Genomic DNA, 26,373 nt, shown 5'->3' on the forward strand with positions numbered 1-26,373 from the left:
GTGCTTGTGCTGGGAACAGCTTTGTGAGATAGGCAGCTTGTGCCAGTTGTGGGACCCCAATTCCCAGTGGTGGAGTCTAGGCTCAGCCGTTTCATCCGAAGCTCTCATGGCTGTATGCCTCCGTAGGGTGGAGGTGTGAGGATACTTCTAGTTTCCTAAATTTTTTCCCATCTGTTCTGGGGAATCCAGCCTAGGATCTTGCACATACTAGGCAAGTATGCTACAAATGAGTGACATTCCCAGCCCTACCCTTCCTTTTTAAGCAGTTCTGGAAATTACTAGTAGCCAGGGTAATGTGTAGTCGGGGGTGGGGGGGTGGGGGGAGAAGACTGGATCTTTCTGTCCAGCTCAAAAATCCTTAAGGCGGAGCCTCAGCAACTGCCTCGGTGATGAGGTGTGCAGTAGTGTGTTATGCTCTCTCAGCTCTGGGAAACATGCCTGAGCTGAGGCCGCAGAAATATCTTAAGATACAGAACAAGAACTTCTGCCTACTCTGCGCCCTTTAGACACCTTGGGCACAGAACGCTCAAGGTTGCTCACAGAGTGGATCTCATGCAGAGGTCCACTGCCCTTTACATGACTCAGAGCTGTCCTTGGGGCTCCCCAGCTCTCTTCGAGTTCGGTGTCAGGAGCTGGCTTCAAACCCTGGATCTCAGAAGAGTGTCAGGAGCAACAGACAGCTATACTAATCTGGGCTGCCTTAAACCCTTCTCCCCTCCAAAATCTTCAGGCGGCTATCACCATAGTGGGTTTCATCTCACTGCTTTAAAGTGGATCTTCTGCAGCAGCCGGCCACAACCACCAGAAGTGGTGGCTTGGAGTTCAGAATGTGCCTTAGGGTTTGGAGCATCCCCTGTTGTCCTCTCCCTGCCACCCAGCCCTTGAGAACTTCCTCAGTAGAGGAAGAGAATGAGGCAGTCCACGGACAGTCCTGGCTTTCGTGAGTAAGATTTGAAGCTGTCCATCTTCCGTCTTTATTCGCCTGGTAAATAGTGGCTGTGCGTGGAGGGAGCGTCAGCGACTCAAAGAAGCCCACCCCGCATTCGGCCACGGTTCTAGACGCCAGTCTTTATGTCTGCCTTATGAATATTCATGAGCTGCAAAGGCCAATCGGCGCCAGAGTAGCCCAGAACAGACTAAGGGACAGCAGTTGGTTTACGGTACTGCACAGCTGTAAGCCCTCTGTGTGTGTGTGAGTGTGGAACTTGAACTCAGGGCCTGGGCGCTGTCCTTGAGCTCTTCCTTTCTCAAGGCTAGCGCTCTACCACTTTGAGCCACAGCAACACTCCCGGCTTTTTTGAATAGTCGACTGGCACGTCTCTCCGGGACTTTTCTTGCCCGGGTTGGCTTCTAACCGCCATCCTCAGATCTCAGCCTCCCGAGTAGCTAGGATCACACGTGTGAGCCGCCGGTGCCCTTAAACCTTTTTAGGGAGGCTAAAGCCGGAACTCTGATTCCGAGGAGCTGTTTCCGGAAGGCTTGTCTAGCGGTAGCACCGTACGTCACTTCCGGTGAGACGGCGATCGCGGCTGCCGGGCGCGGTGCGCGTTGCAGGCGGGAGTTCCGGCGGTGCCTGAGGTGGTTGCTTTGGGCCGGAGGCTATGGCTGCGGTGTGCTCGGATGTGGAGGCGCTGCCGCGCGGGGGCTTCCGCTGCAGCCTCTGCCAGGTTACCACAGCCAACCGTAAGCGGTGGCCCGCGAGGGAGGGGGAGGGCGCAGGCTCCCGCCTCGTAGGTGGTCGTAGCGCTCTTGGAGACGCTCCCCGAGGCGGAGGGTCTCGCGGGGGGGGAGAAAGCCCACCAGCGTCCGTCTGCGCCTCGCACGCCCGGAAATCTCCACGAGCAAAGCCTCCCTGCTTCATCTCCCTCCCACACCCCTTTCTGTTTTTCTTTTGCCGGTTCTGGAGCTTGGACTCGGCCTGCGCCCTGTCCCTTTTTCCACCCAAGGCTGATGCTTGAACACTTGAGCCAAGCTCCACGTCTGGCTTTTTGGGGCGGCTGATTGAAGATAAGAATCTCATGGGCTTTCCTGTCTACCCTGGTTTCGAGCCTAGATCCTCAGATCCCAGCCTCCTTCGTAGCCAGGATTACAGGCGTGACCGCCGGAAACCCAGCCGCTTTATTCCCCTTTTGAACTCACGTCTACTGGGTGAGACTGTTAGGGTGTCTAGTGTATGAGTTCGGAGACGCAGAAACTCATCTCCGGAATTTCTGACAGTTTCCGTGTATGTAGAGCTGTGGCATCAGACTGCAGAGAACTTCCAGAGAGCTCAGGATGGGTGAAAATGTGGCATGAATGACGGAAGAAGCTGCCTAAGGAAGAAGAATAAAACAAAAATATCTAGACCAGGCGCTTGCCTGATAGTGCAAGGGGCTCAGTGGAACCTCAGGTTTTCTTTTTTCCTTCTATCAGTACCAAGCCCTTGCACTCTTGCTTAGCTTCCTTAGCTGGTATTCTGTCATTTTAGTCTGGCATCTAGCTGTATTTTTTGGAGACACAGTCTCACAGGCTTTTCTGCTCCAGCTGGCTTTGAACCACAGTCCTCCAGATCTTGGTCTTCCCCAAGTAACTAGGATGACAAGCATAAACCACCAGATTTCTCTGTTGTTGGTGCCAGTATGGCTTGAACCCAAGGTCTGGGTGCTGTCCGTTAGCTTTTTTTACTCAAGACTGGTATACTGCCTCTTCTTCTACCCTGCTCCCTAGTTCTAGAGCTTGAACTCAGGGCCTGGGCACTGTGGGCACTGTCCCTGAGCTTTTTTTTTTTTTTTTGCTCAAGGCTGGCGCTCTACCTACTTGAGCCACAGCACCATTTCTGTTTTTTTTTTTTTTTTTTTTTTCTGTGTATGTGGTACTAAGAAATTGAACCCAGGACTTTGTGTATGCTAGGCAAGCCCTCTACCACTATGCTGCATTCACAGCCCCTGTACTCTGCCTTTTCAGCCATAGCTCCACTTTCCACTTCTTGGTGGTAAATTTGCAGTACGAATAGCATAGACTATCCTGTCTGGACTGACTTTGAACATCAGTCCTCATATCTAAGCCTACTGAGTAACTAGGATTTCACTTTTGAGATCTGGATCCTGGATCTTCCATGAGCAAGGCTTTCTACATTTTTTTTTTTTTTTTTTGTCCATCATGGGCCTGCTCACTGTCCCTTAGGTCTTTAGCTCAAGGCTTCTGCCCTACCTCTTGAGTCACAGTACCCCATCCAGTTTTCTAATGGTTAATTGCAGATAAGAGTCTCAGGGTGTTTAGTGCCTGGGCTGGCTTTGAACCATCATTCTCAGACCTCAGCCTCTTGAGTAGCTAGGATTACAAGAATAAGACTTTGCCCTGTGCTTTCCATTTTTTTTTGCTTGATAGTTGGCACTGTCACTATGTCTAAAAGTGCAAGCCAACCAGGTGCCGTGGCTCACGCCTGTAATCCTAGCTTCTCAGGAGGCTGAGACCTGAGGATTATGGGTCAAAGCCAGCCTGGGCAATACAAAGCCAGGCAGTACAAAGCCCTGAGACTCTTCATCTCCAATTAATCACTAGAAAACGGAAAATGGGGCTATGGCTCAAGGGTAGGGCGGTATCCTTGAACTGATGAGCTCAGGGACAGTGCCCAGGCCAGAGTTCAAGCCCCATGGCACCCCCCCACAAAAAAAAAGTGCAAGCCAGAAACTTCCTTGGGCTCCAAAATACTTGGGTGATATCAAGCAGGTGATAATAATTCTAACAGCTAAATTTTCAACATTGGCTATGTACCAGATTATCTGCTAGGAGCCTATGTGGTAGATACTGTTACTAACTCTGAGGAAATGGATACATTTTGAATCACCATACCTCACAGCCTTGATTTACTTAATTCTTTTCTATATAACCAGGAAAAGTTACCTGTTAATTTCTTCACAACTGACAGGTCTTGTTGTATTACTTAATAATATGGTATAAATACTACTTGTTTGCCTGATGCTGGTAGCTCACACCTGTAATCCTAGGTACTCAGGCAGCTGAGATCTAAGATTTGAGCCTGGTCAGGAAAGTCCATGTAGCTCTTAGCTCCAGTTAACCATTCAAAAGCAAGATAGTAAGCTGTGGCTCAAGTGATAGACGGCTTGTGTAGTAAGTATGAGACCCTGAGTTCAGACTTCATTACTGGCAAAAAGAAATCTAAACAAACTGGGCGAGGTGGCTCACTCCCATAATCCTAGCTACTAAGCAGGCAAACAAATGGGAAGTGGGGCTTGGCTCTAGGGTAGGGTGGTAACCTTGAGCTGAGGAGCTCAGGGACAGTGTGCCTGAGCTGAGTTCAAGCCCCATGATTCCCCCTCCCCCTCAAAAAAAAGCCAGCGTGGTCAGGTATGACTATTAAGTCTCATCTCCAATAACCATCAAAATACAGTGATGAAGCTGTGGTGTAAGGGTAGAGCCCTAGCCTTGAGTGGGAAAAGCACAGGAGCTCTGAGTTCAAGCCTCAGTACTGGCACCAAACAAAACAAAGCAAATACTTGCTGGTGGCTTACACCTATAATCCTGGGCAGGCAAAAACGGAGAGATTGTCTCTAGCCACATAAACAGAAATGGAGCCAGGTGCTGTGGCTCACATTGTAACTAGCTACTCAGGAGGCTAAGATCTGGGGATGGTGGTTCAAAGCCAACCTGGGCTGAAAGTCCATGGGACTGCTTTATCTTTCTCACACACACAAATCACAAATCTGGAGGTGGAGGTGTGGCTCAATTAGTAGAGCACCAGCCTGTGTGAAAAAGCTAAGCAATGGTAAGAGGAGTCAAGCTCTGGCAAGGAAAAAAAATAAAGTACTGCTGGTTCACACCTGTAATTGTAGCTACTCTGGAGGCTGAGATCTGAGTAATGTGGTTCCAGCCTGAGCAGGAAAAAGGAAAGTCTAAGACACTTTTTTTTTTTTTTTTTTTAAATTTGGTGGTGGTGGTGGGGTCATGGGGCTTGGGCACTATCCCTGAGCTCTTCAGCTCAAGGCTACCACCCTACCTCTGGGTCTGGGTGTTGTCCCTGAGCTCTTCAGCTCAAGGATACCCTTGAGCCAAGCACCACTTCCTGTTTTCTAAAGGTTAGTTGAAGATAAGAGTCACAGGTCCTTTTTGTGCCAGACTGGCTTTGAACCTTGATCCGCAGATTTCAGCCTCCTGATTACAGGCGTGAGCCACTGCGCCTGCTAGTCTAAGACACTTTTTATGTCCAGCGGACTATTTAGAAAGGGCCAGAAGTGGAGCTGAAACTCAAGTGATAGTTTTCTTTGAGTAGAAACTTAGGGACAGCAAGTCCTAGGACCTACACAAAAAAGAAAAAGAATCATATAGAGAAATGGGCAGTCCTGTCAAATGTGGAAGGGGTGAGGTCTTTGATTATTCTAAGACACTTGCTGTGCCTTGGAAGATCGAGAGAGTAGAGCCAGGGAAGAGATACACTGAAGAACACAGACGTTTTTGTGTCATCCTTGTCCCTTCAGGACCCAGCCTGGATGCCCACTTGGGAGGCAGGAAGCACCGCCATCTGGTTGAACTGAGAGCTGCCAGAAAGGCCCAAGGACTCCGGAGTGTATTTGTCAGTGGTTTCCCCAGGGATGTGGACTCTGCTCAGCTCTCTGAGTACTTCCAGACATTCGGACCTGTGGCCAGTATTGTCATGGATAAGGACAAGGTAGAGTGAATTAGCCAAGCTGCATGCTGAGAGGGAGAGGGGATTGGGGAGAAACTAGCAGTCTCTTGTCTATTTGCTAATGTGGCCTCCGCTTGGTGGATACCACAGAACTTGTGAGAGCTTCTCACACCTCCCCTTTCCCTGTGTTTTATATGCCTGCTGACTATTGGACTTGGTCAAAGATTCAGTGTGCTTTGCTTTTTTGTTTTGGTGTCAGTCCTGGAACTTCAGCTTGGGCCTTGGCACCATTCCTGAACTTTTGTGCTTAAGGATAATGTTTTGCCACTTGAGCCACAGCTCCACTTTACTTATTTTGTTGTTAATTAGAGATAGGAGTCTTTCCTGCAGGTGTGAACCACTAGCACCTGGCTCAGTGTACTTTTGATTTGCTCACCAAACACTTACCACTGACTTAGCGCTAAGCACTTGTGCTAAGACCCTGTGCTTGGATTCTCAGTTGCAAAACCACCGTCTTCTCTCTCGTGTGGTCTGGCAGGGCGTATTTGCCATTGTGGAGATGGGGGATGTGAGTGCGAGGGAGGCTGTCTTGTCACAGTCCCAGCACAGCCTGGGGAAACATCGCCTGCGTGTCCGGCCTCGGGAGCAGAAGACGTTCCAGAGCCCGGCTGCCCGGTCCCCCAAGGGAGTGGGCCCCGACAGTAACCAGCTTGCCAGAGCATTAGCCGAGGCCTCCAACGTGGAGGCCCAGATGGTGAAGCTTGTGGGACTGAGGGAGTTGTCTGAGGCCGAGCGGCAGCTGCGGAACCTCGTAGTGGCCCTGATGCAGGAGGTCTTCACGGAGTTCTTCCCAGGTAAGTAAGCACCTTGCCCTGTGTCAACCTGCCTGTCCTTCACCCCAGCTCCCCTCAGGCGAATGGGCTCATTCAGTGTCTCCCTCTCTTCCCCCCTCCCCTCCTCATCTCCCTTTCCCCCTCTCCTCCCTCTCCCCTTTCATCTCCCTCTCCCCCCTCATCTCCCTCTCGCCCTCTCCTCCCTCTCCTCCCTCTCCTCCCTCTCCTCCCTCTCCTCCCTCTCCTCCCTCTCCCCCTTCTCCCCCCTCTCCCCCCTCTCCTCCCTCTCCCCCGTTTCTTTCCTTTCCTCCCTTTCCCCCACTCTCTCTTTGTGCCATTCCTGGGGCTTGAACTCAGGGCCTGGGCTCTGGGCTCTGTCCTTGGGCTTTCTCAAGTAGTGTTCTACCATTTGAGCCCACAGCGCCACTTCCAGCTTTTTCTATGTATGTGGTACTTGAGAAATCAAACCCAGGGCTTCGTGCTTGCTAGGCAAGCACTCTACCACTAGGCCAGCCCCTCCTTCAGTTTCTCATCCATCTCTGTACCTCATTCTGTTCTTGCACCTCCAGTTCCTCTCTACTCTCTCCTGACTTTTGTTTTCCTCTTGGTCCCTAGGTTGTATGGTCCATCCTTTTGGCTCTTCCATAAATAGCTTTGATGTCCATGGCTGTGATCTTGACCTCTTCTTGGATCTAGGTGATATGGAAGAACCTCAGGTGAGTAACCAGGGATTGTGATGTGGGCATCTCTGAGGTCCACCTTGTAAAATGGGCATGATAGGACCTACTTGAAAGTGTCACTCGGGCATGTAATCTTAAGCTACTTGAGGGCTGGGATCCAGAGGATCTGAGTTTGAAGCCAGCCTGGGCATAAAGTTCAAGACTCCTTTTCGACCCACTGTTGGGTTGTGTGATGTGTGCCGATCATTCAAACTACGTGGAAGGCTGAGATTCCCCAGGCAGAAAAAGCCTGCGGAGGAGCCTCTATCTCAGCCAGGGAGGCTGTCATAGTGCCAAATGCCTGTTGTCTCAGTTACCTTGGGAAACCCAAAGTAGACTGACTGGTCCCAGTGTCTGCTGAGGCAAGCAACAGTGGCTCATGTCTGTAATTCCTGCTACTCAGGTGGCTGGATTCTAAAATATTGCAGTTCAAAGCCATCGTGGGCAATGTTCATAAGATTCCATCTCCCAAATAACCAGCCTTCTTGTCTGCTCCCCTCAAAATATGCTAAAAGTGTGACTCAAGTGATATGAACTGCTAGTCAAACAAGCAAGTTGAGCAGTGCAGGGTCTTGAGTGCAGACTCAAGTCCTGGTTAATAAAAGAAAAAGGAGCTCTGATAGGAAAAGATGTTCAGTGTATAATAATCCTATTGGGGGAAAATATATAAACATTGGGGTTTCACATGAAACGTTGGGGTTATACTGTTGTCTTTTTTATACTGTTGTTACTAGGGGTTGAACTTGATCTTGTGCCTGCTAGGTTGGGATTATACTTGAGAACCTCTAGAACCATACCTCTAGCAGTAGGGTTTGTTATGGTTGTTGTCTGTTGTGGGGCTTGAAATCAGGGCTGGGCGCTGTCACTGAGCTCTTTGTTATTACTCAAGGCTAATGCTCTATCACTTTGAGCCACAGTGCCACTTCTTGTTTTCTGTTGGTTAATTGGAGATAAGAGCCTCATGGACTTTGCTGCCTGTGCTGGCTTTGAACTATGATCCTCAGATTTCAGCCTCCTGAGTAGCTAGGATTATAGGCATGAGTCACCAGCACCTGACTTATTTTAAGAAAGTTGGTGGGTGAGGTGGCCCATGCCTGTAATCTTAGCTACTCAGGAGGCTGAGATCTGAGGATCTCAGTTCAAAGCCAGCCCGGCACTAAAGAATGAGACTTTTTTTGTGGGTCATGGGGCTTGAACTCTGGGCCTGGATCTGTCCCTGAGCTCTTCAGTTCAAGGCTGCCACCCTACCCCTTGAGCCTCAACCTCACTTTCCATTTACTTACTAGTAGTTAATTAGAAATGAGTCTCATATTCTTTAGTGCCCCAACTGGCTTTGAACTGTGATCCTCAGATCTCAGGATCCACTGTAAGACTTTTTTTTTTTTTGCTAGTGCTGGGGCTTGAACTCAGGGCCTGTGCACTGTCCTTGGGCTTTTCTCAAGGCTAGAGCTCTACCACTTGAGCCACAGTACCACTTCTGTGTATGTGGTACTGAGGAATTGAACCTGGGTCTTTGTGCATGTTAGGCAAGCACTCTACCACTAGGTCAAACTCCCGGTTGTGAGACTCTTATTAACCACTAGAAAACAGGAAGTGGGGCTGTGGCTCAAGGGGTAGAGTGGTAGCCTTGAGCTGAAGAGCTCAGGGACAGTGCCCAGGCCCAGACTTCAAGTCCCATGACTGACAAAAAAAGAGGTACTGCTGTGAAGATTAAATGAGTTGATTTATATAAGCTTCTCAAATAGGGTCTATCACATAATAAACACATAAAATTATATAAACATGTCACATAAAATTAGTAGCCACCATGTTGGGAATTGAAATTTTTAGAGTAGGAGGCAGTAGGCGGGGCAGTCACTCATTTCCTTCCCATCCACAGCCAGCCTCGAAGCCTCCCGAGTCTCCATCCTTGGACTCAGCCCTTGCTTCCCCTCTGGATCCTCAAACCTTGGCCTGTACCCCAGCTTCTCCTCTAGACTCCCAGCCTCCAGCTTCTCCTCAAGATTCTGAAGCACTGGATTTGGAAACTCCTTCTTCCTCCTTGGCACCCCAGACTCCAGACTCTGCTTTGGCCTCTGAGACTATCGCCTCCCCCCAGTCCCTTCCTCCAGCCTCACCACTACAGGATGACAGGGGAGAGGGGGACCCAGGGAAGGCTCAGGAACAAGCAGAGGTGCTGAAGGAGGAGAAGCCTGAGGGAGCAGCAATGCTGGAACTGGTGGGATCCATTCTCCGTGGCTGTGTCCCTGGTGTGTATCGGGTACAAACTGTGCCCTCTGCCCGGCGCCCTGTGGTCAAGTTTTGCCATCGGCCTTCAGGTCTCCATGGTGACGTCTCCCTCAGTAACCGGTACCTTAATTTTGGGAGGATGGTTGGGGAAGACTAGCAGCAAGTTTCAGAGTGGATGGGAATGTTGGTTCGGCTCTTGTGCTTGCTGAATCAGCATTGTCCTTCTGGTTCCATCTTTTTCCCACTTACCTTCTGTGTGGCTGTGTTTCCATGTTTCTTACCTGGGTTCCTTGGAGTACTTTTTTTTCTGTGCAATTCAGGTTGGCTAGGAACTCACTGTGTAGTCTATACTGTCTTCAAACTTGAGATCTTTCTGCCTGCCTACCTCTGGATTAGCTGGATTAGCAAGTATATGCCACCATGCCTGACTGTATAATTTTAATTATGTAATACCTTTTGTTTTTTGAGGGGTGGGTAGTCCTGGGGCTTGAACTCAGGGTCTGGGTGCTAAAGTATTTTCACTCAAGGCTAGTGTTCTACCACTTGAATTATAGCTCCACTTCTGGATTTTTTTGGTAGTTTATAGGAGATAAGACTGTCATGTACTTTACTGCCCAGGCTGGCTTGGAACCATGATCCTCTGATCTCAGCTTCCTAAGTAGCTCAGGTTCTAGGTGTGAGACATCAGTACCTGGCTGTAATACTGTTTTTTTCTTTTTGCCAGTCCTGGGCTTGGGCTCAGGACCTGAGCACTGTCCCTGGATTTTCTCAAGACTAGGGCTCTACCACTTGAGCCACAGCACCACTTCTGGCTTTTTGCTATGTATGTGGTACCAAGGAATCGAACCTGGGTCTTTGTGCATGCTAGGCAAGCACTCTACCACTAGGCCAAACTCCCAGCCCTGTAATACTTTTTTTTTTTTTTTTTTGCCAGTACTGGGCTTGAGCTCAGGGCCTGAGCATTGTCCTTGGACTTTCTCAAGGCTAGCACTCCACCTCTTGAGCCTCAGCATCACTTCTGGCTTTTTTCTATGTATGTGGTACCGAGGAATCAAACCTGAGTCTTTGTGCATGCTAGGCAAGCACTCTACCACTAGGCCAAACTCCCGGCCCTGTAATATTGTTTTTTAAGGGATGTAGAAGAGAGTCTGTGATTGCCTAAATTTGGGAATATTAATAGGTTCTCCATCCTTTTCCATTGCTTCCCCTTCTTTCTCCCCTTTTCCTCTTTGTTTCTTTCTTTTAAATTTTTTTTGTTGTTATTGGGTTGTCGGGCTTGAATTTAGTTCCTGGGTACAGTCCCTGAGCCTTTTTGTGCTCAAGGCTAGTACTGTACCACTTTGAGTCACAGCACCACTTCTGACTTTTATTTATTTATTTTTGCCAGTCCTGGTGCTTGAACTCGGGACCTGAGCACTGTTCTTGGGCTTTCTCAAGGCTAGAGCTCCACCACTGAGCCATAGCACCTCTTCCAGCTTTTTCTTTTTCTTTTTTCTTTTTTTTGCCAGTCCTAGGCTTGAGCTCAGGGCCTGAGCACTGTCTTTGGGCTTTCTCAAGGCTAGAGCTCTACCACTTGAGCCTCAGCACCACTTCTGGCTTTTTTCTATGTATGTGGTACCGAGGAATTCTACCACTAGGCCAAACTCCTGGCCCCATCTTCTTTTTTGTGTGTGTGTCAGTTTTGGGGTTGAGCTCAGGGCTTAAGCAATGTTCTTGGACCTTCTCAAGGCTAGAGCTCTTCCACTTGAGCTGCAGCACTACTTCTGGCTTTTTTCTTTGTATGTGGTGCCATGGAATTGAACCTGGGTCTTCCTGCATGCTAGGCAAGCAAAGCACTCTACCACTAGGCCAAACTCTGGGCCCCTGACTTTTATTTTGAGTAGTTTATTGGAGATAAGAGTCTCGGGAAGTTTCTGTCCCAGCTGGTTTTGAATCACAATCCTCAGATCTCAGCCTTTTAAGTAGGATTTTAGATATGAGTCACTAGTACCTGGCTTGTCTTTAAGTCTTTGCATACTAAGGGCTCTCAACAGTCTGTCTACCTATCTGTATATATCTTGGCATTGCTGGTATTTGAACTTAGGATCTTGTATTTGCTAGGTGGGGGCTTTCTCAACTGAGCCACCCCTAGTCCTGAATAGTCTGATCCACCTCCTTGGCTGTCTTTTCTTCTTTTGTATACCCTCTCACAAGATCATTGTTTTAGCCATACTTTGGGAAACATTGTGGGCCTTATTCCAGCTGGGTTCAAGTCTGGACTGGGAGCTAGTGAGGTGATAGGTTCTAAGGTGTACTAAGCTCTAACACTTTTGTTCTTCCTTTGTTCTAGTCTCGCCCTGCATAACTCCCGGTTCCTGAGTCTCTGCTGTGAGCTGGATGGGCGAGTGCGACCCCTTGTGTACACTATCCGCTGCTGGGCTCAGGGCCGAGGGCTATCAGGTGAGAACAGATTTGGCCTGAGTTGGTATTAAGACAAAGGCATATTTCACCCAGGATTCAGGGAGAGAAGGAAAGTGGGTGTAGGAACCAGGGTCAAGGAAATTACTGAAAGTTTAGAATCACATTTTTTTTTTTTTTTTTGCCAGTCCTGGGCTTGAGCTCAGGGCCTGAGCACTGTCCTTGGACTTTCTCAAGGCTAGAGCTCTACCACTTGAGCCTCAGCACCACTTCCGGCTTTTTTCTATGTATGTGATACTGAGGAATTGAACCCGGGTCTTTGTGCATGCTAGGCAAGCACTTTAACCACTAGGCCAAACTCCTGGCCCCTAGAATCACATTTTTGTAACTGACCTTCATTTTTTTTCCTTTTTGATCATAGTGGAGTTTGAACCCAGTGCTTTGGACTTCTAGGCAGGTACCATTTGAGCCATGCTTCTTGCCCCTAACTGATAATCTTGCTTGCTTACCCAGGGAGTGGCCCCCTTCTCAATAACTACGCCTTGACCTTGCTCGTGATCTACTTTCTTCAGACCAGGGACCCTCCTGTGCTGCCAACTGTGGCCCAGCTCACCCAGAAAGCAGGTACTGCAGGCAGCCCCTCTCCTATCTCATAAGCTCCTCTCTTCCTCACACTGAAACATACCAAACTACTCACAATGAAACCTCTGCTGTCACCCCATTTCCACCCCCTCGGTCCCTTCATCTTCTTCCTTCAAAGCCGACTCCCTCTGTTTTTCTTTCACAGGGGAGGGAGAGCAGGTGGAAGTGGATGGCTGGGACTGCAGTTTCCCCAGGGATGCCTCAAGACTGGAACCCAGCACCAATGTGGAGCCCCTTAGTGAGTCTGGCAGAGAACCAATGATGATAGATAATAGGTGTTTTTTTTTTTCTTTTTCTTTGTTTTGGTCTGAAAAGGACCCCTCGCCTCTCATGGCTTTTTACTCAAGGCTCTACCACTTGAGCCACACTTGCACTTCTAGTTTTATTGCTGGTTAATTGGTGGTAAAGGCCTTTTCTACCTGGGCAGGCTCACACTGGGATCTACCAGTGGCAGGCAGGCGTTTGTCACCCCAGTGAGTAACACGCCAGGTGCTGGTCCTGTGGGTCTTGCAGTGGTTTGGAGAAACCATGCCTTGACAGAGTTACTTGGTTTGGCCAAAATTTATACTGCTACCATGGGCAAGGAGCAGTATCTGGGGGTGCAGGGAGGGAGGCTTGTTGTCTTTTTTTAGGGGGATCAGAGAGGCCTGGTTCCTTAGGACTCTCCTGAGCCTCTTGGGAGGAAAGATGTCTCTCCAAGGACACAGACCTTCCTGCCAAGTGACTGTTAAGGAAGCGTCTTGGGTGCAGGCCCTGCCTCAGTTTCAGTCCTCACCTCATGGTGACCCCCTTTCCTCAGTCTGTTCCTTCTTCCAGGTTCCCTGCTGGCCCAGTTCTTCTCCTGTGTCTCTTCCTGGGATCTTCATGGCTCACTGCTCTCCCTGAGGGAGGGCCGGGCATTGCCAGTGGCAGGGGCCTTGCCCTCTAATCTCTGGGAGGGTCTGCGCCTTGGCTCCATGAATCTCCAGGACCCCTTTGACCTGAGTCACAATGTTGCAGCCAATGTGACCAGCCGGGTAGCTGGTCGGCTCCAGAACTGCTGCCGAGCAGCAGCCAATTACTGCCGAAGCCTCCAGTACCAGCACAGATCCTCTCGGGGTCGCGACTGGGGGCTACTCCCCCTTTTACAGCCCAGTTCCCCCAGCTCCCTGCTGTCTGCCACACCCATCCCCTTCCCCCCTGCTCCCTTTCCCCAGCTGTCTGATGCCCTGGCCCGGGTGTTAAGGGAAGCACTGGGGTGCCATATAGAACAGGGAACCAAGAGACCACGGTCGGAAGGTGGTAGGACAGAGTCACCCCAGGAGGGGACAAGGAAAAGACTGAAACTAGATGGACAGAGAAAGAACAGTGAGGAGGGGAAAGAGGAGCCGCAGGGATGTGAGGAGGACCCTGGTGAAGATGCGGTGGAAGAAATGGTTATAGAGGCTGGAGAGGTGCCGCAGGACTGGGCCATGCGGAGCCCTGGGCAGTCAGGGGAGCTGCCCGATGTGACCGTGACCACAAACTGTGTAGGCACACTTGCTGAGCAGAGGCCCATGGCACCTGGGATGGGAGGAGGTGGGTCTCCAGGTGAGCCTGAAAAGGGGGCGTCACGTTCTGCTTCGGTGAGCTGGCGCTGTGCTTTGTGGCACCGAGTGTGGCAGGGGCGGCGGCGTGCCCGGCGACGCTTGCAGCAACAAAGCAAAGATGGAGGTGGAAACAGGGCCATTGCGGGAGCCGAGTGGCTGGCCATGGAGGCTCGGGTAACCCAGGCACTGAGACAACCAAATGCTGGTGAACAGATGCCAGACATGGAGCCTCTCCTGACCTTCGTGGCATCGGCCTCGCAGGCTGACCAGGCCCTCACTGTGACCCCGCTCCAGGACTCTCAAGGCTTGTTCCCTGATCTCTATCACTTCTTACAAGTTTTCCTCCCTCAAGCTCTTCGAAATCTCCTCAAATAGAGGATCTGGACCCTAGGAGGTCAATAAAGCTGCTAGTTTAATACCACACTCCTCTTGTTCAGTTTTTTTCTTTTTGCGTTGGGTCTGGGCACTGTCCTTGAGCTTTTTTAGCTCAAGGCGAGGGCTCAACCATTTGAGACACAGATCCACTTCTGGCCTTTTGATGATTAGAGATAAGAACCTCAGATTTTTCTTTCCAGGTTGGCTACAATCCTCAGGCTGGAGGCTCCTGATAAGCTAGGTCACTGGTGTGAGCCACCAGTGACCGCATCATCCATTGTTCTTAACACTTCATCCACTCCTTCCATGGGATAAGAAATTTTCAAACTTGAACATGGATTCAAAGCATCCCACCAGACCAGGATTTCCTTGTGCTCTCTGCTCCCCCCCGAGGCAGAGCCCAGCCTACAGGAGGCTGAAGGGTAGGTCGGGGCCCTTGTCCTAGAGCTGCAAGGCGGCCTGTTCTGCAGACTTGGGGCCCGCCACAGAATAACCGGGGCAGGAATGAACGTTCAGTGAACTGCCATTCCTGGGTGTCACACAGTCATAGTAAGAGGGGCTGGGCCAGTGTCCACCCAGCGGTCCGGACCTGAAGGCAATTGGTGCCACGTCCCTTCTCCGGGCTCTTCCACCGTCCACGCCCCCCGCGCGCTGGGAGCCTCCCGTCACGACTCCGATTGGCCAGCGCTACCGGAGGGCAGCCCTAAGAGCCCTACTGCGCAGGCGTACACTTCACGCGGGCTGGCAGGCCCCACCCCTTTCCTTTTCCAATTCAGCGCCTCGGGCTACGGAACTGTCGTGCGCCGGCCTTCTATGCCGTCCTCACTTTCCGGCTGCTGCCTCTCCACGGCTCTCCCTTGCCCCCTCCCTCCTGTCCCTGGCGGCGCACTTTGCGGCAGCACCGACAACCCCACCCCCTTTCTCTGCGGAATCACCATGGCGGCTGGGGTAAGTTCGTCGGCTCTGGTGATTCGGTTCGTCTCATCCGCCGCCATCCTCTGTCCGACTGGGACGGGTCGGCGCCGGAGGATGTCAGGAGCCATGCGGGCGCCCGGCCCGGGCTCTGCCGGGGGCCCTGTCGGGGAGCAGGGCTCCCGGGGCCGGGGCGGAGCGGAACCGAGACCGGAGTCTCCAGAGGGCAGAGGTGGAATGTGAGGAGAAAGAGATGCTCGCGTCCGCGCGTCTGCAGGCTGGCCGGGCGGCCCGGCCTCGCCGCCGTTGGGAGGCGTGGGCTCTGGGTTTCCTGATGGAACTTTGGCCCCGTGGTGTGCGGCGGCGAGCGGGCAGCGAGGAGAGGGCGTGCGTGGTCGGGGAGGACGGCTGGCACGGCCCAGGCGTGGGGGCCGGCGAGGCTCCGGGCGCCCGGGCCGGACCCCCTGTAGAGGCCGGCGGAGGAGTCAGTTGAGAGCTCGGGGCCGGCCAGCGCCGGAGGACGACAGTGCTGGATAAGGAGAAAGGCTTCCCGTGTTACGCTTTCATTTTGGGGGGAGAACATGCTATTGGGGTTCACTCGCAACGTGGCAGTGCTCAGGGGAACTTGGGAAATTTCTCGTTCGCAATGTGTGCCTTGGATGGGTGATGCTTAGCTCAGCAGTGGAGCGAGGGAGTTGTCGGGCGCTCGGGTCGCCGTGGATGAATGAATGAAACCCTAGGTTCTGAGCGGGCAGGGCAGATAGAGGAGGAGGAGGCTAGGAATCCGAATCTCCTGGATTTCTTCGAGATAACACTGGGAAGGAGGAGAGTGCTTCCTCCCAGAATGTCCTTAGGGAAGGTCACATCTGTCAACAAGCTTTATTTAGCAGTTGGTAGGTAATTCAGTTCTTGGTATTTTGGAGGACTCTGATTACATCTGACAAATAGCTGAAGAACTTGGTTCCGCAGGAGCAGCATAGATAAATAAATGGAACAGATTGGGGTTACCTAGCAAAGTTCTCCTGTGTGTGTGTGTGGGAAACAGTGGCTTTTAGGACTTGGAATCCTATTTACGGTAATCTTCCTCACTTCTCCTTTCTCTGACAGACCCTGTACACATATCCTGAAAACTGGAGGGCCTTTAAGGCCCTCATTGCTGCTCAGTACAGTGGGGCCCAGATCCGTGTACTCTCCGCACCACCCCACTTCCACTTTGGCCAAACCAACCGCACACCTGAGTTTCTCCGAAAATTTCCTGCTGGCAAGGTGAGTAGGGAAGTAGAGGAATTGTTTTTGGTCCTGAGAACCCAAAGAACGCTAGGATTCCATTGCCCTAGAGAAGGCTGCCATCTTTTTAAAGGGAGCGGTCCAAATTACTTAACCACATTTCAGTGGTTTAAGAATAAAAATTTGAGGGTCCAGGAGCATAGGTAGAGTGCTTGCCTCCCATACACAAAGCTCTGGGTTCTATTCCTCGGTACCACATATGCAGAAAGAGCCGGAAGGGATACTGCGGCTCAAGTGGCAGAACCTTGAACAAAAAGTGTCCAAGGATAGTGCCTAGTCCATGAGTTCAAGCCCCAGGACTGGCAAAAAAAAAAAAAAAAGCCTAAAAGTTTGAAAGCTGGGTGTGATGGTGCCCCTTTGTAATCCTGACACTAGAGCGTGGAGGCTTCAACGCTACCTTGGGCCACATAGAGACTTTTTGAGAGAACTATAGAGTATTCTGCAAAAGATAATGTAGAACAACTTGCCAAATTCACAGGCTTACTATGTTTGTGGGAAAGCAAGTGTTGCCATCGCAGATATATTAAGTATTCATTACAATGAATTTCCCCTCCCCGCTCCCCAGCAACTTAGAGAAAGGTAAATAACCACACTTAAGAGGTTAAGATCACAGTGGTCCATTGCTATATGGGTTGTGCCATAATTCTTGTCAGTCATAAAGATGTAGGGATACAACTTTTTTTTTTTTTTTTGTGGGTCATGGGGCTTGAACTTTGGCCCTGGGCACTGTCCCTGAGCTCTTCAGCTCAAGGCTACCACCCTACCCCTGCAGCCACAACCCCACTTCCTGTTTTCCAGTGATTAATTGGAGACAAGAGTCTCCAGTTCTTTTGGTGGCCTAGTGCCCAGCTTGGTTTGGCTGACTTTGAACCGAGATCCTCATTTCAGCCTTGGGAGGAGCTAGGATTACAAGCGTGAGCCACCAGGCCCCGCCACAACTTTTGTTTTCTTAGAACTCAGAAGTTTACTTTAAGCTTACAGTCTTCTCAGACCTATAAGATGTAAAACTTCTAGTTTCTATCTTTCTGCTTAATATGATTTAAAGGAACAGCTTACTGTTCCTACTGTTGGTTAGTTTGGATATTCATATTTAAAGGGACACTGTAGTCCTTACAATCTGAATATCTCATCCTGGGACTGGCTCTTGAGACTTTCTTTAATTTTTTCCCTAGGTTCCAGCATTTGAGGCTGATGACGGGTTCTGTGTGTTTGAGAGCAATGCCATTGCCTACTATGGTAATTTGCTGGGATATTTGGCACTGGGGCGGGGGGAAGAGGAGAGGGTGCAGAAGAGGATGAGGATGAACTGCAGTGGACCTGGCTTGCTATTGGCATGACTCCCAGGGTTCTGACCTGCGCATTCTGCCTCTGCAGTGAGCAATGAGGAGCTTCGGGGAAGTACTCCAGAAGCAGCAGCCCAGGTGGTGCAGTGGGTGAGCTTTGCCGATAGTGACATAGTGCCTCCTGCCAGCACCTGGGTGTTCCCCACCTTGGGCATCATGCACCATAACAAACAGGTGAGCTCCTTTGGAACTTGAGGAAAGGCTGGGGACAGCATCGGCTCCTCCTCAGTGTCGGAAAGTGGGAAACAAAATAGGTTGAGAACCGGATAGCAAGAATATGTAAGCAATGCAAAGACGTAATTTCTGGGGTGCAGATAGACTACTGATGGTGTTTGGGTACTTCATGTGACACAATGGTTTGTCTTGCACGTGATCAGAAGCATTGCTTCTGCTCTGGTTATACCCAATGGGAACTGAATGGTTAGAGCAGATGTGCTCTAAATTTCAGTAAGAGTCTATCATTATCCACAGTCTTGAGAGAAATCAAAGATCCAGACCCACCACAAAGGGGTTTAGTATGGAGAGCTTCCTTCAGGATAAGGTTTGAGATAATTCTAGTTGATCCTGACTTGATTTGGAAAAGGATGTGTGTCTGATTATGTTCTTGGGAGGAGAACAAGGAAGACAGATTGATACCAGTTAAGTTTGACCATTTTGAATCATAGGCCACTGAAAATGCAAAGGAGGAGGTGAAGCGAATTCTGGGGCTACTGGATGCTCATCTGAAGACAAAGACTTTCCTGGTGGGCGAACGAGTGACATTGGCTGATATCACAGTTGTCTGCACCCTGTTGTGGCTCTACAAACAGGTGAGGCTTGTAAAGGATCCATTTGGCAGGAAGTAACTGAGTGTCCGAAACACAGTGGTCAGTCCTGACTGGCCTGGCTCTCCTGAGGACATAGATGAAAGGGAATCCAAGATATAGCTGTGGGGTCCTGGAGTTGACGTGGGACTCACATCACTCTTTGGCCACTGAGCTGTTTTATGCCTCCCTTTCTTGGGAAGCTTGGTCAGTCTTAGGTATGAAGATTGAGGTTTGCAGCTTCAGAATCTTTTGGGGACAGACTTGGCTTTACTGGTGGATATAGAGGGGTATGTGAATCCCTTTAGGTTGTTTGTGTGTGTAGACGTGTACATACCTCAGTATTTGGACTTGTGCTTTCTTAAGGCTAGAACTCTACCATTTGAGCCACAGCACCACTTTTGTCCTTTTCTGTGTATTCAAGGGATTGAACCCGTGCTAGGTAAGCACTCTACCACTAGGCCAATTTCCTGACCCAACTTTTTTTTTTTTTTTTTTAAGTTCTGTTAAGTACGGAGACTGTGGCCTAGTGGTAGAGTGCTTGCTGCCTAGTGTGTGCCAAGCCCCTGGGTTGGATTCCTCAGTACCACATACTCAGAAAAGCCCAGAAGTGGTGGTGGTGTGGCTCAAGTGGTGGAGAACTAGCCTTGAGAAAGCTCCAGGAGTGGCCCCCTACCCAAAAAAAGTGCTCTTAAGGCACTTGGGAGGAAGTCTTAAAAGATGGCTTATTGGCATGTGAAATTTTAAAACATTGGTAACAATATAAGATAAAGGAGCAAGATGCGGGCTTTCTACCAAATAGATAACAGTAAATGGAAGGTGGGGACCGGAATCTCTTAAATTAGACTGATTATAAAGAAATTAAAAAAAAAATTCCAGTACTTGAGAGGCTGAGGCATGAGGATCAGGAGTTGGAGATTAGCCTGGGTGGTGTAGCTAGACCTTGTCTCAAAAAGTAAAGTTAGCTGGGCATGATGGCTCACACCTGCAATGCTAGCTGCTCAGCCAGGGCACTAAAGAACCAGAGACTTAGCTCCACTTACTCACTAGAAAATGGGAAGTGGGGCTGTGGCTGCAGGTGTGGGGTGGTAACCTTGAGCTGAAGAGCTCAGGGATAGCCTCTGGCCTGGGCCCAGAGTTCAAGCCCCACAACCAACCAAAAAACAACGCAAGTAAGCAAGAAGTACAGGAGGTAGTTCATCCGGGAGAAATGAATGCCGTCAGATGGAGCTGTCTAGGATTTTGGAGAAAGGGTGGCCCAGAGAGGGTAGGGAGAGAGCTGAGGGTCTCCTGGGCTCACTTTAATTCCACCTGCATATCTTGACAGGTCTTGGAGCCTTCTTTCCGCCAGGCTTTCCCTAATACCAACCGCTGGTTCCTTACCTGCATTAACCAGCCCCAGTTCCGGGCTGTTTTGGGGGAGGTGAAGCTGTGTGAGAAGATGGCCCAGTTTGACGGTAAGTGAGGAGACAAAGGAGTGCAGGTCACAGTCCCATTGACTCCTCAACAATCCTCTGATTTCCTATCCATCCTTTGGGCTAAAGGGACCCTATATCATGTGAACTTGCGATAAATGCAGAGTTGTAAGGTGTCTTCTTGCTTGAGTATGGAGAGTGCGGGGCAGTCTATAGTCCCATCCATCCATTTTCCTTTTATTATTATGCTCATTGCTGCTTGGGTATGGCAGAATCTGGAGACTGGACATTTACCTCCCTTCCTTTTCTCCCCTTCAGCTAAGAAGTTTGCAGAAAGCCAGCCTAAAAAAGATACCCCACGGAAAGAAAAGGGTTCAAGGGAAGAGAAGCAGAAGGAAAAGGAAAAGGCTTCTGAGCGAAAAGAGGAGAAAAAAGCAGCTGCCCCAGCTCCAGAGGAGGAGATGGACGAGTGTGAGCAGGCACTGGCTTCCGAGCCCAAGGCCAAAGATCCCTTCGCTCATCTACCCAAGAGGTAAGGTTACTGGATAGCATGCTCACTTCCATTCCCTGTGGCAGCGGGGGCCAGAACTTTAGGTGGTTTATTTATTTTGGTGGTTTTGGAATTTTTGAACCCAGAGTTTCATGTGTGCTTGTCGAGCACTCTATCACTGAGTCATTCTTCCGGCTAGAAGTGAGGCTGTGTTTCAATTGGGAGAGCGAGCATTAGACTTGAACACAAAAGGTAAGGGAATGGAGTGTGAGCCCTAGGACTTAAAAAAGAAGAATTTGAGTTGACAGCACTTTGTTTAGAGTGCTTATTTCATTTAAGTGTCCAAGGCTAAATGGTAGCACATATTTGCAATCCCAGTGTGAAGCACAAACCATGAAGATGGCAAGTCAGAGGCCAACCTCCGTGTCCCACCCCCCAAAAAAATCTCTGGTCTGCAAAAGGTGTGGGGAGGAAAAAGATGGAGAGAACCTGTGTCTATAGCAGGGCTGGCTTTGCTGAAGTATCTGACAGCAATAGGCTTCTGTGTAGTGGTAGAGTACTTGCCTAGTATGCACAAAGACACAGGTTCCATTTCTCACTACCACATACAAGGAAAAGCCGAAAGTGGTGCTGTAGAAATAAACGTTGCTTATCAAACAAATTGTTTTATTATTATTATTATTATTTTGCCAGTCCTGGGCTAATGGCTCACACCTGTAGTCCTAACTATTCAGATGGCTGAGGTGTGAGGATGGCAATTTGAAGCCAGTCTTGGGCAATGAAGTCCTCATGAGACTCACAGAAGTAGAGCTGGGGCTCAAAGTGGCCTTCAACCATAACTCAGGGACAGTGTCCTGAGTTTATGCCCTATAACCAAGAAAAAAAATTTTAAAGCATTTAGAGTGCAACTGATGTGGACAAACTCTTCATCATGGCTTAAATGTCAGTTGTGTTAAAATGTGTGAGCTGAGCCAGGAGTTTGGCCTAGTGGTAGAGTGCTTGCCTAGCACATGCATGAAGACCTGGGTTTGATTCCTCAGTACCACATGCATAGAAAAAAGCCAGAAATGGTCTGTGGCTCAAGAGATAGAGCTCTAGCCTTGAGAAAGTCCAAGGACAGTGCTCAGACCCTGAATTCAAGCCCAAGACTGGCAAAAAATAAAAAAGAAAATGTGTGATCTGCTGAGTGCTTGCCTCCCCAGCTGTAACGTAACAAGTTTAATATTTTTAGTAATAAAGTGAGAAGTGGAGACTCCCAGGTACCTAGAAGGCATTGGTGGAGGTGGGGCCCAGCCACCTCTGGGCACCCATGGCATACCTACTAGCTCTTGCACCCGTATACCTGTGGGTACCCAAGGTCTGCTGTCAAAATAACGATTCTTTGGAAGAAAGCATATAGTGGGTTTTGTTTGTTTTTTTGGCAGTCTCATGACTTGATCTTGGGGCCAGACGCTTTGGTTCAAGGCTTGCCCTATCAGCCTTTTTGTGTGTGTGTGTGTTTACATGTGTTTATGTAAGCGTGCTCATGCATATACCAGTCCTGGGGCTTGAACTCAAGGCCTAAGCAGTGTCCATGCACTTTCTCAAGCTAGTGCTCTAATACTTGAGCCACAGCACCACTTCTGGTGGTAGTGGGGAGTTGAACCCGGGTTGTTGTGTATACTAGGCAAGTATGCACAACACATCACTAGGCCAAACTTTCTTAAAATAACTAAGCCAGGTGTTTTTGTTGTTGTTTTGTTTTGGACAGACATGGGGCTTGAACTCTGGGCTTGAGCACTGTTTCTGAGCTTTTCAGATCAAGGCTGACACTCAACACTTTGAGCCACAATGCCACTTCCAGTTTTCTGGTGGTTAATTGGAAATACGATTCTCACAGACTTTTGACTTGGCAGGCTTTGATCTGTGATCCTCAGATCTTAGCCTCCTGAGTAACTAGGGTTACAGATGAGTCACTGGCACCCGGCTCTTTTTTTGTGTTTTTGTTTGTTGATGGGGTGCTTGGACTCTGAGCATGGGCGCTATCCTTGGAGTCTCACAGACTTCTCTGCCTGGATGGATTTGATCCAAGATCTCTAGATTTCAGCCTTCTGGGTAGCTAGGATTATAGGCGTGTACCATTACAATTCAACTTAGTGTAAGACTTTTGTGTGAAAAAGGATAGCTAGTGTTTTCCTGGAGACTTTTGTGTGAAAAAAGGATAGCTAGTGTTTTCCTGGTTCTGTGCCGCTCAGTCACTTTGGTCATTTTCCCAAACATTTTATTGGAAGTCTTAAGTGTATTTTCTGTGAATTAGGACTTTTGTTTGCATGTTTATAAGAATGTCTTATCATGTACGCCAGCTGGCCTTGAACTCATAGGCCTTCTGCCTTTCACTATTTGGTCTGTTAGGATTCACATTTGACCCTCTTTCCCCTACTTTGATGCTTAGTGTGGGGTAACTTGGTATGCATGGGTCCTGAGAGGAGGGAAATTAGAGGTGTACAGGGTGTGACAAGTGATTAACCTTACACTGGGATAGGTCAGGAATGAGCAGGCTTGTGTGTCTGTCTGTCAAGACAACTGTTGTAATTGACCTAAACTGTATATGCTGTTGAAATACATTTTATTACCTGAGGTGTTTTGTTTTGCTACTTAGGGGCTTGAACTAGTGTTCAAGCCTGGTCACTCTTCCTGAGCTCTTTAGCTCAAGGCTAGTACTCTACCACTTCGAGCCACAGCACCACTTCTGGTTTTCTGGTGGTTAGTTGCTGCTAAGAGTCTCATAGACTTTTGTGCCAGAATGACCTCAGATCTCAGCCTTCTGAGTAGCTAGGATTACAGGTGTGAGCTGCTGCTGGCTCCTGGCCCTGGAGATTTTATAATGTAGATCAGGCACAAAGGGGACATCTTGTGGGAGAACACCTCTAGACTTGAACTCTGGGGGCCCTGCAGTGGGACTGTGAAAGGTTGCATTTTCTTAAAACACATTTTGAAACATTTAATGTCTATTTGCTGGTGCCACATTGGGCGGCTGGATTTCCTGGATCCCTTCCCCTAGGGATTTTATGTCATAAAGACTTGAGACTAGTTTATTTTGTTCATAGTTTTCTTTCAGTCCCTTTAAGGCCTTCTAGCTAAATGTGTTTCCTTAGAAGCCTGTGGGTAGTTTATAATTCTTTGAGACAGGGTCTCAAATTACAATCCAAGCTGGACTCAAAACTTTGTTTTTGTTTTGGTGTTGGTCCTGGGGCTTGAACTCAGGGCAAAAGCTAGTGCTCTGTTTGAGCCACAGCTATACTTGCAGCTTTTGTTTTTCTTTTTTAGTTTAGTGGAGATAAGAGGCTCCTACTTGGGCTGGCTTTGAACTGCATTCCTCAGATTTCAGCCTCCTGAGTAGCTGAGATTACAGGTATGAGCCACCAGTGCCAGGCTCAAACTTTGTTTTAAGAAGGGCTTTTTGGTGTAGTTTTCATTTATGCAGCCTTGGCAGAAAAATCTGTGAGACTTGTCTCTAATTAGCTGCCAGAAAATCAGAAGTGGCACTGTGGCTCAAAGTTTAGATTGCTCTAGCTTTGGCAAAAGAGCTGAGGGGCAGGAGTATGGCCTAGTGGTAGAGTGCCTAGTGTATGTGAAGCCCTGGGTTCAACTCCTTGGTACCACATACACAGAAAAACTGGAAGTGGTGCTGTGGCTCAAGGACAGTGCCCAGGCCCTGAGTTGAAGCCCCATGACCAATGAAGAAAAAAATCCAGAAAGATAGGACAGGCAGTGAAGGGAGACAAGTACCAGTCTTGGTACATTGCTACATTGGTATCTTTAATCCGTAGCTGCTGGTTAGGCTTGCTGGATTCCTCTTAGCCTGCAGTGCTGGGGTTATAGGCATGCACCTATATGTACCCAGTAAGAATTTGTAATTGTCACAGTTGACAAATTAAGGCACAAGACTTCATGGGTTGTTTCCTGCATCTTTGAAAAAAATCAAAGACCTGAAGAAAGAATGCAAATATTACTGCTCTTGTCTGTTAGCATTTTAGATACTTTCTTCCCTTTGTTGTTGTTTTCACTTGTGAGGCTTGAGCTCTGGGGTCTGGATGCTTGGAGGAAGCTCTTTGGCGCAAGGCCAGGGCTCTGCCACTTTGGAGCTACAGCCACTCCTGGGTTTTGAGTGGTTGATTAGACATAAGAGTGTGACTTTCATGCCTTCCCTTGTACCTCGCACATTCCTCAATTCTCAATAGCTAGGATTATGGGTGGATCAGCAGCTATAGTTGCTTCGATAATTGAGGAAAAAATAGAACCTCAGCCTTGAATAGTTGTTACTAACCCCTCCTCTTCTGCCTATTTAACCTGAGAGGCCAGCACAGTGGGTGGGCGTGCACACTTTGCTTTAGTGAGTGAATTGGGCTTGTGGCCAATAGGCAGGGCCAGGCTGAGGCAGAAAGAAATCTTTACCGCCAGTCTCCACCTGGGGGCAGCAGTCAGCCATGCCCTTCCTGACCCTGCTGGCCCAGGCCCACCATCATGCTTAGCATACTTGGGCAGGAGTGTCTTCCTCCTGTTAGTCCCTTCCCATCTCTTCACCGGAGAAGGCATTCAGTCTGCCAGTGAATGGAGTGGAAGCCCCCTTAGCCCAGCAATCCCTTGCTGTGTCTCTAGGACTTGTCCTATTGGCTCCTTCTGTTTTCTTCTTTCAGTACCTTTGTGTTGGATGAATTTAAACGCAAGTACTCTAATGAGGACACGCTGTCTGTGGCACTGCCATATTTTTGGGAGCATTTCGATAAGGATGGCTGGTCCCTGTGGTATGCTGAGTACCGCTTCCCCGAAGAGCTCACCCAGACCTTCATGAGCTGCAACCTCATCACTGGTAAGAGGGAGCAGGTGGGTCTGGGGAAGAGGACAGAGGTCTGCCTGCTGTGGGCTAAAGTGATTCCAAAGGCTGAATGTTCTTTGCCCTTCCAGGAATGTTCCAGCGATTGGATAAGCTGAGGAAGAATGCCTTTGCCAGTGTTGTCCTCTTTGGAACCAATAATAGCAGCTCCATTTCTGGAGTCTGGGTTTTCCGAGGCCAGGATCTGGCCTTTCCGGTGAGGAAGGGGGAAAGGGAGGAGTCTCTAGGATTGGGGCAAGAATATGGGCCTTTGGGCCATGTGGGAGCGATGACGGGTGCTCGGGGAGAACTGTCCAAGTTCTCCACTGAAGTTTGAGGCTGTACCGGTGTCTAATAAACCTGACCACAAGCCTCTTTGCTTCTATCCCCAGCTGAGTCCAGACTGGCAGGTGGACTACGAATCATATACGTGGCGGAAACTGGATCCTGGAAGCGAAGAGACCCAGACCTTGGTTCGAGAGTACTTTTCCTGGGAGGGGGCCTTCCAGCACGTGGGCAAAGCCTTCAATCAGGGCAAGATCTTCAAGTGACCATCCCTTGCCTTCGCCTAGCTGCCTGCACCTGCCCGTCAGGGAGACAGGGGTCATTAAAGGAAACTGAACATTGAACATTTCCTGTCGTGCCTCCTTTGTGAGTGGTGGCTACTAGAAAGGGCGGAGATGAGCTGCCCGAGCCTGCAGCATCTCCACAGCAGAAGTCTTCAGAAGAGCAGAAATGGAGGCCTGGCCTCATTTTTGCCTTATTACTTGCTTCCTGCAATGGAAAGATGAGGAACAGGGTGTGGTGACCTGGAGCTTAATTACTACCAAATTCTTAGGAGCCAAATTCCAGGCCTTCCTCATGAGGAGTGAAAATAACCTGTTA

The 26,373-nt window shown here is 49.4% G+C and overlaps 2 protein-coding genes across 4 annotated transcripts; both read left to right on the forward strand.

The window, feature by feature from the left end:
• Positions 1–1,545: 1,545 nt before the first annotated feature.
• Tut1 (terminal uridylyl transferase 1, U6 snRNA-specific) lies at positions 1,546–14,427 on the forward strand. Of its 3 annotated transcripts, none has more exons than XM_090347531.1 (9): positions 1,546–1,683; positions 5,475–5,665; positions 6,162–6,477; positions 7,072–7,172; positions 9,055–9,524; positions 11,734–11,843; positions 12,315–12,425; positions 12,589–12,681; positions 13,260–14,427. In XM_090347531.1, the coding sequence occupies exons 1-9, from the start codon at positions 1,602–1,604 to the stop codon at positions 14,384–14,386; spliced, it is 2,601 nt and encodes an 866-aa protein (XP_090203657.1). In that variant the 5' UTR covers positions 1,546–1,601; the 3' UTR covers positions 14,387–14,427. The 3 variants fall into 3 exon arrangements, with proteins under 3 accessions (XP_090203657.1, XP_090203655.1, XP_090203658.1); XM_090347529.1 differs by lacking the exon at positions 1,546–1,683 and adding an exon at positions 1,924–2,148; XM_090347532.1 differs by lacking the exon at positions 1,546–1,683 and adding an exon at positions 1,924–2,148 and having other exon boundaries at positions 6,222–6,477.
• An 802-nt stretch (positions 14,428–15,229) lies between these two features.
• Eef1g (eukaryotic translation elongation factor 1 gamma) lies at positions 15,230–26,122 on the forward strand. Its single transcript, XM_090347533.1, has 10 exons — positions 15,230–15,334; positions 16,406–16,564; positions 17,758–17,821; positions 17,960–18,102; positions 18,594–18,737; positions 20,059–20,188; positions 20,465–20,678; positions 25,313–25,485; positions 25,581–25,705; positions 25,881–26,122. Exons 1-10 carry the CDS (start codon positions 15,323–15,325, stop codon positions 26,037–26,039), a joined length of 1,323 nt encoding a protein of 440 aa, XP_090203659.1. The 5' UTR covers positions 15,230–15,322; the 3' UTR covers positions 26,040–26,122.
• Positions 26,123–26,373: the final 251 nt, after the last annotated feature.

The sequence above is a fragment of the Megascapheus bottae genome, chromosome 16 (assembly GCF_031878675.1).
Source record: "Megascapheus bottae isolate mThoBot1 chromosome 16, mThoBot2.hap1, whole genome shotgun sequence".
Lineage (NCBI taxonomy): Eukaryota > Metazoa > Chordata > Mammalia > Rodentia > Geomyidae > Megascapheus > Megascapheus bottae.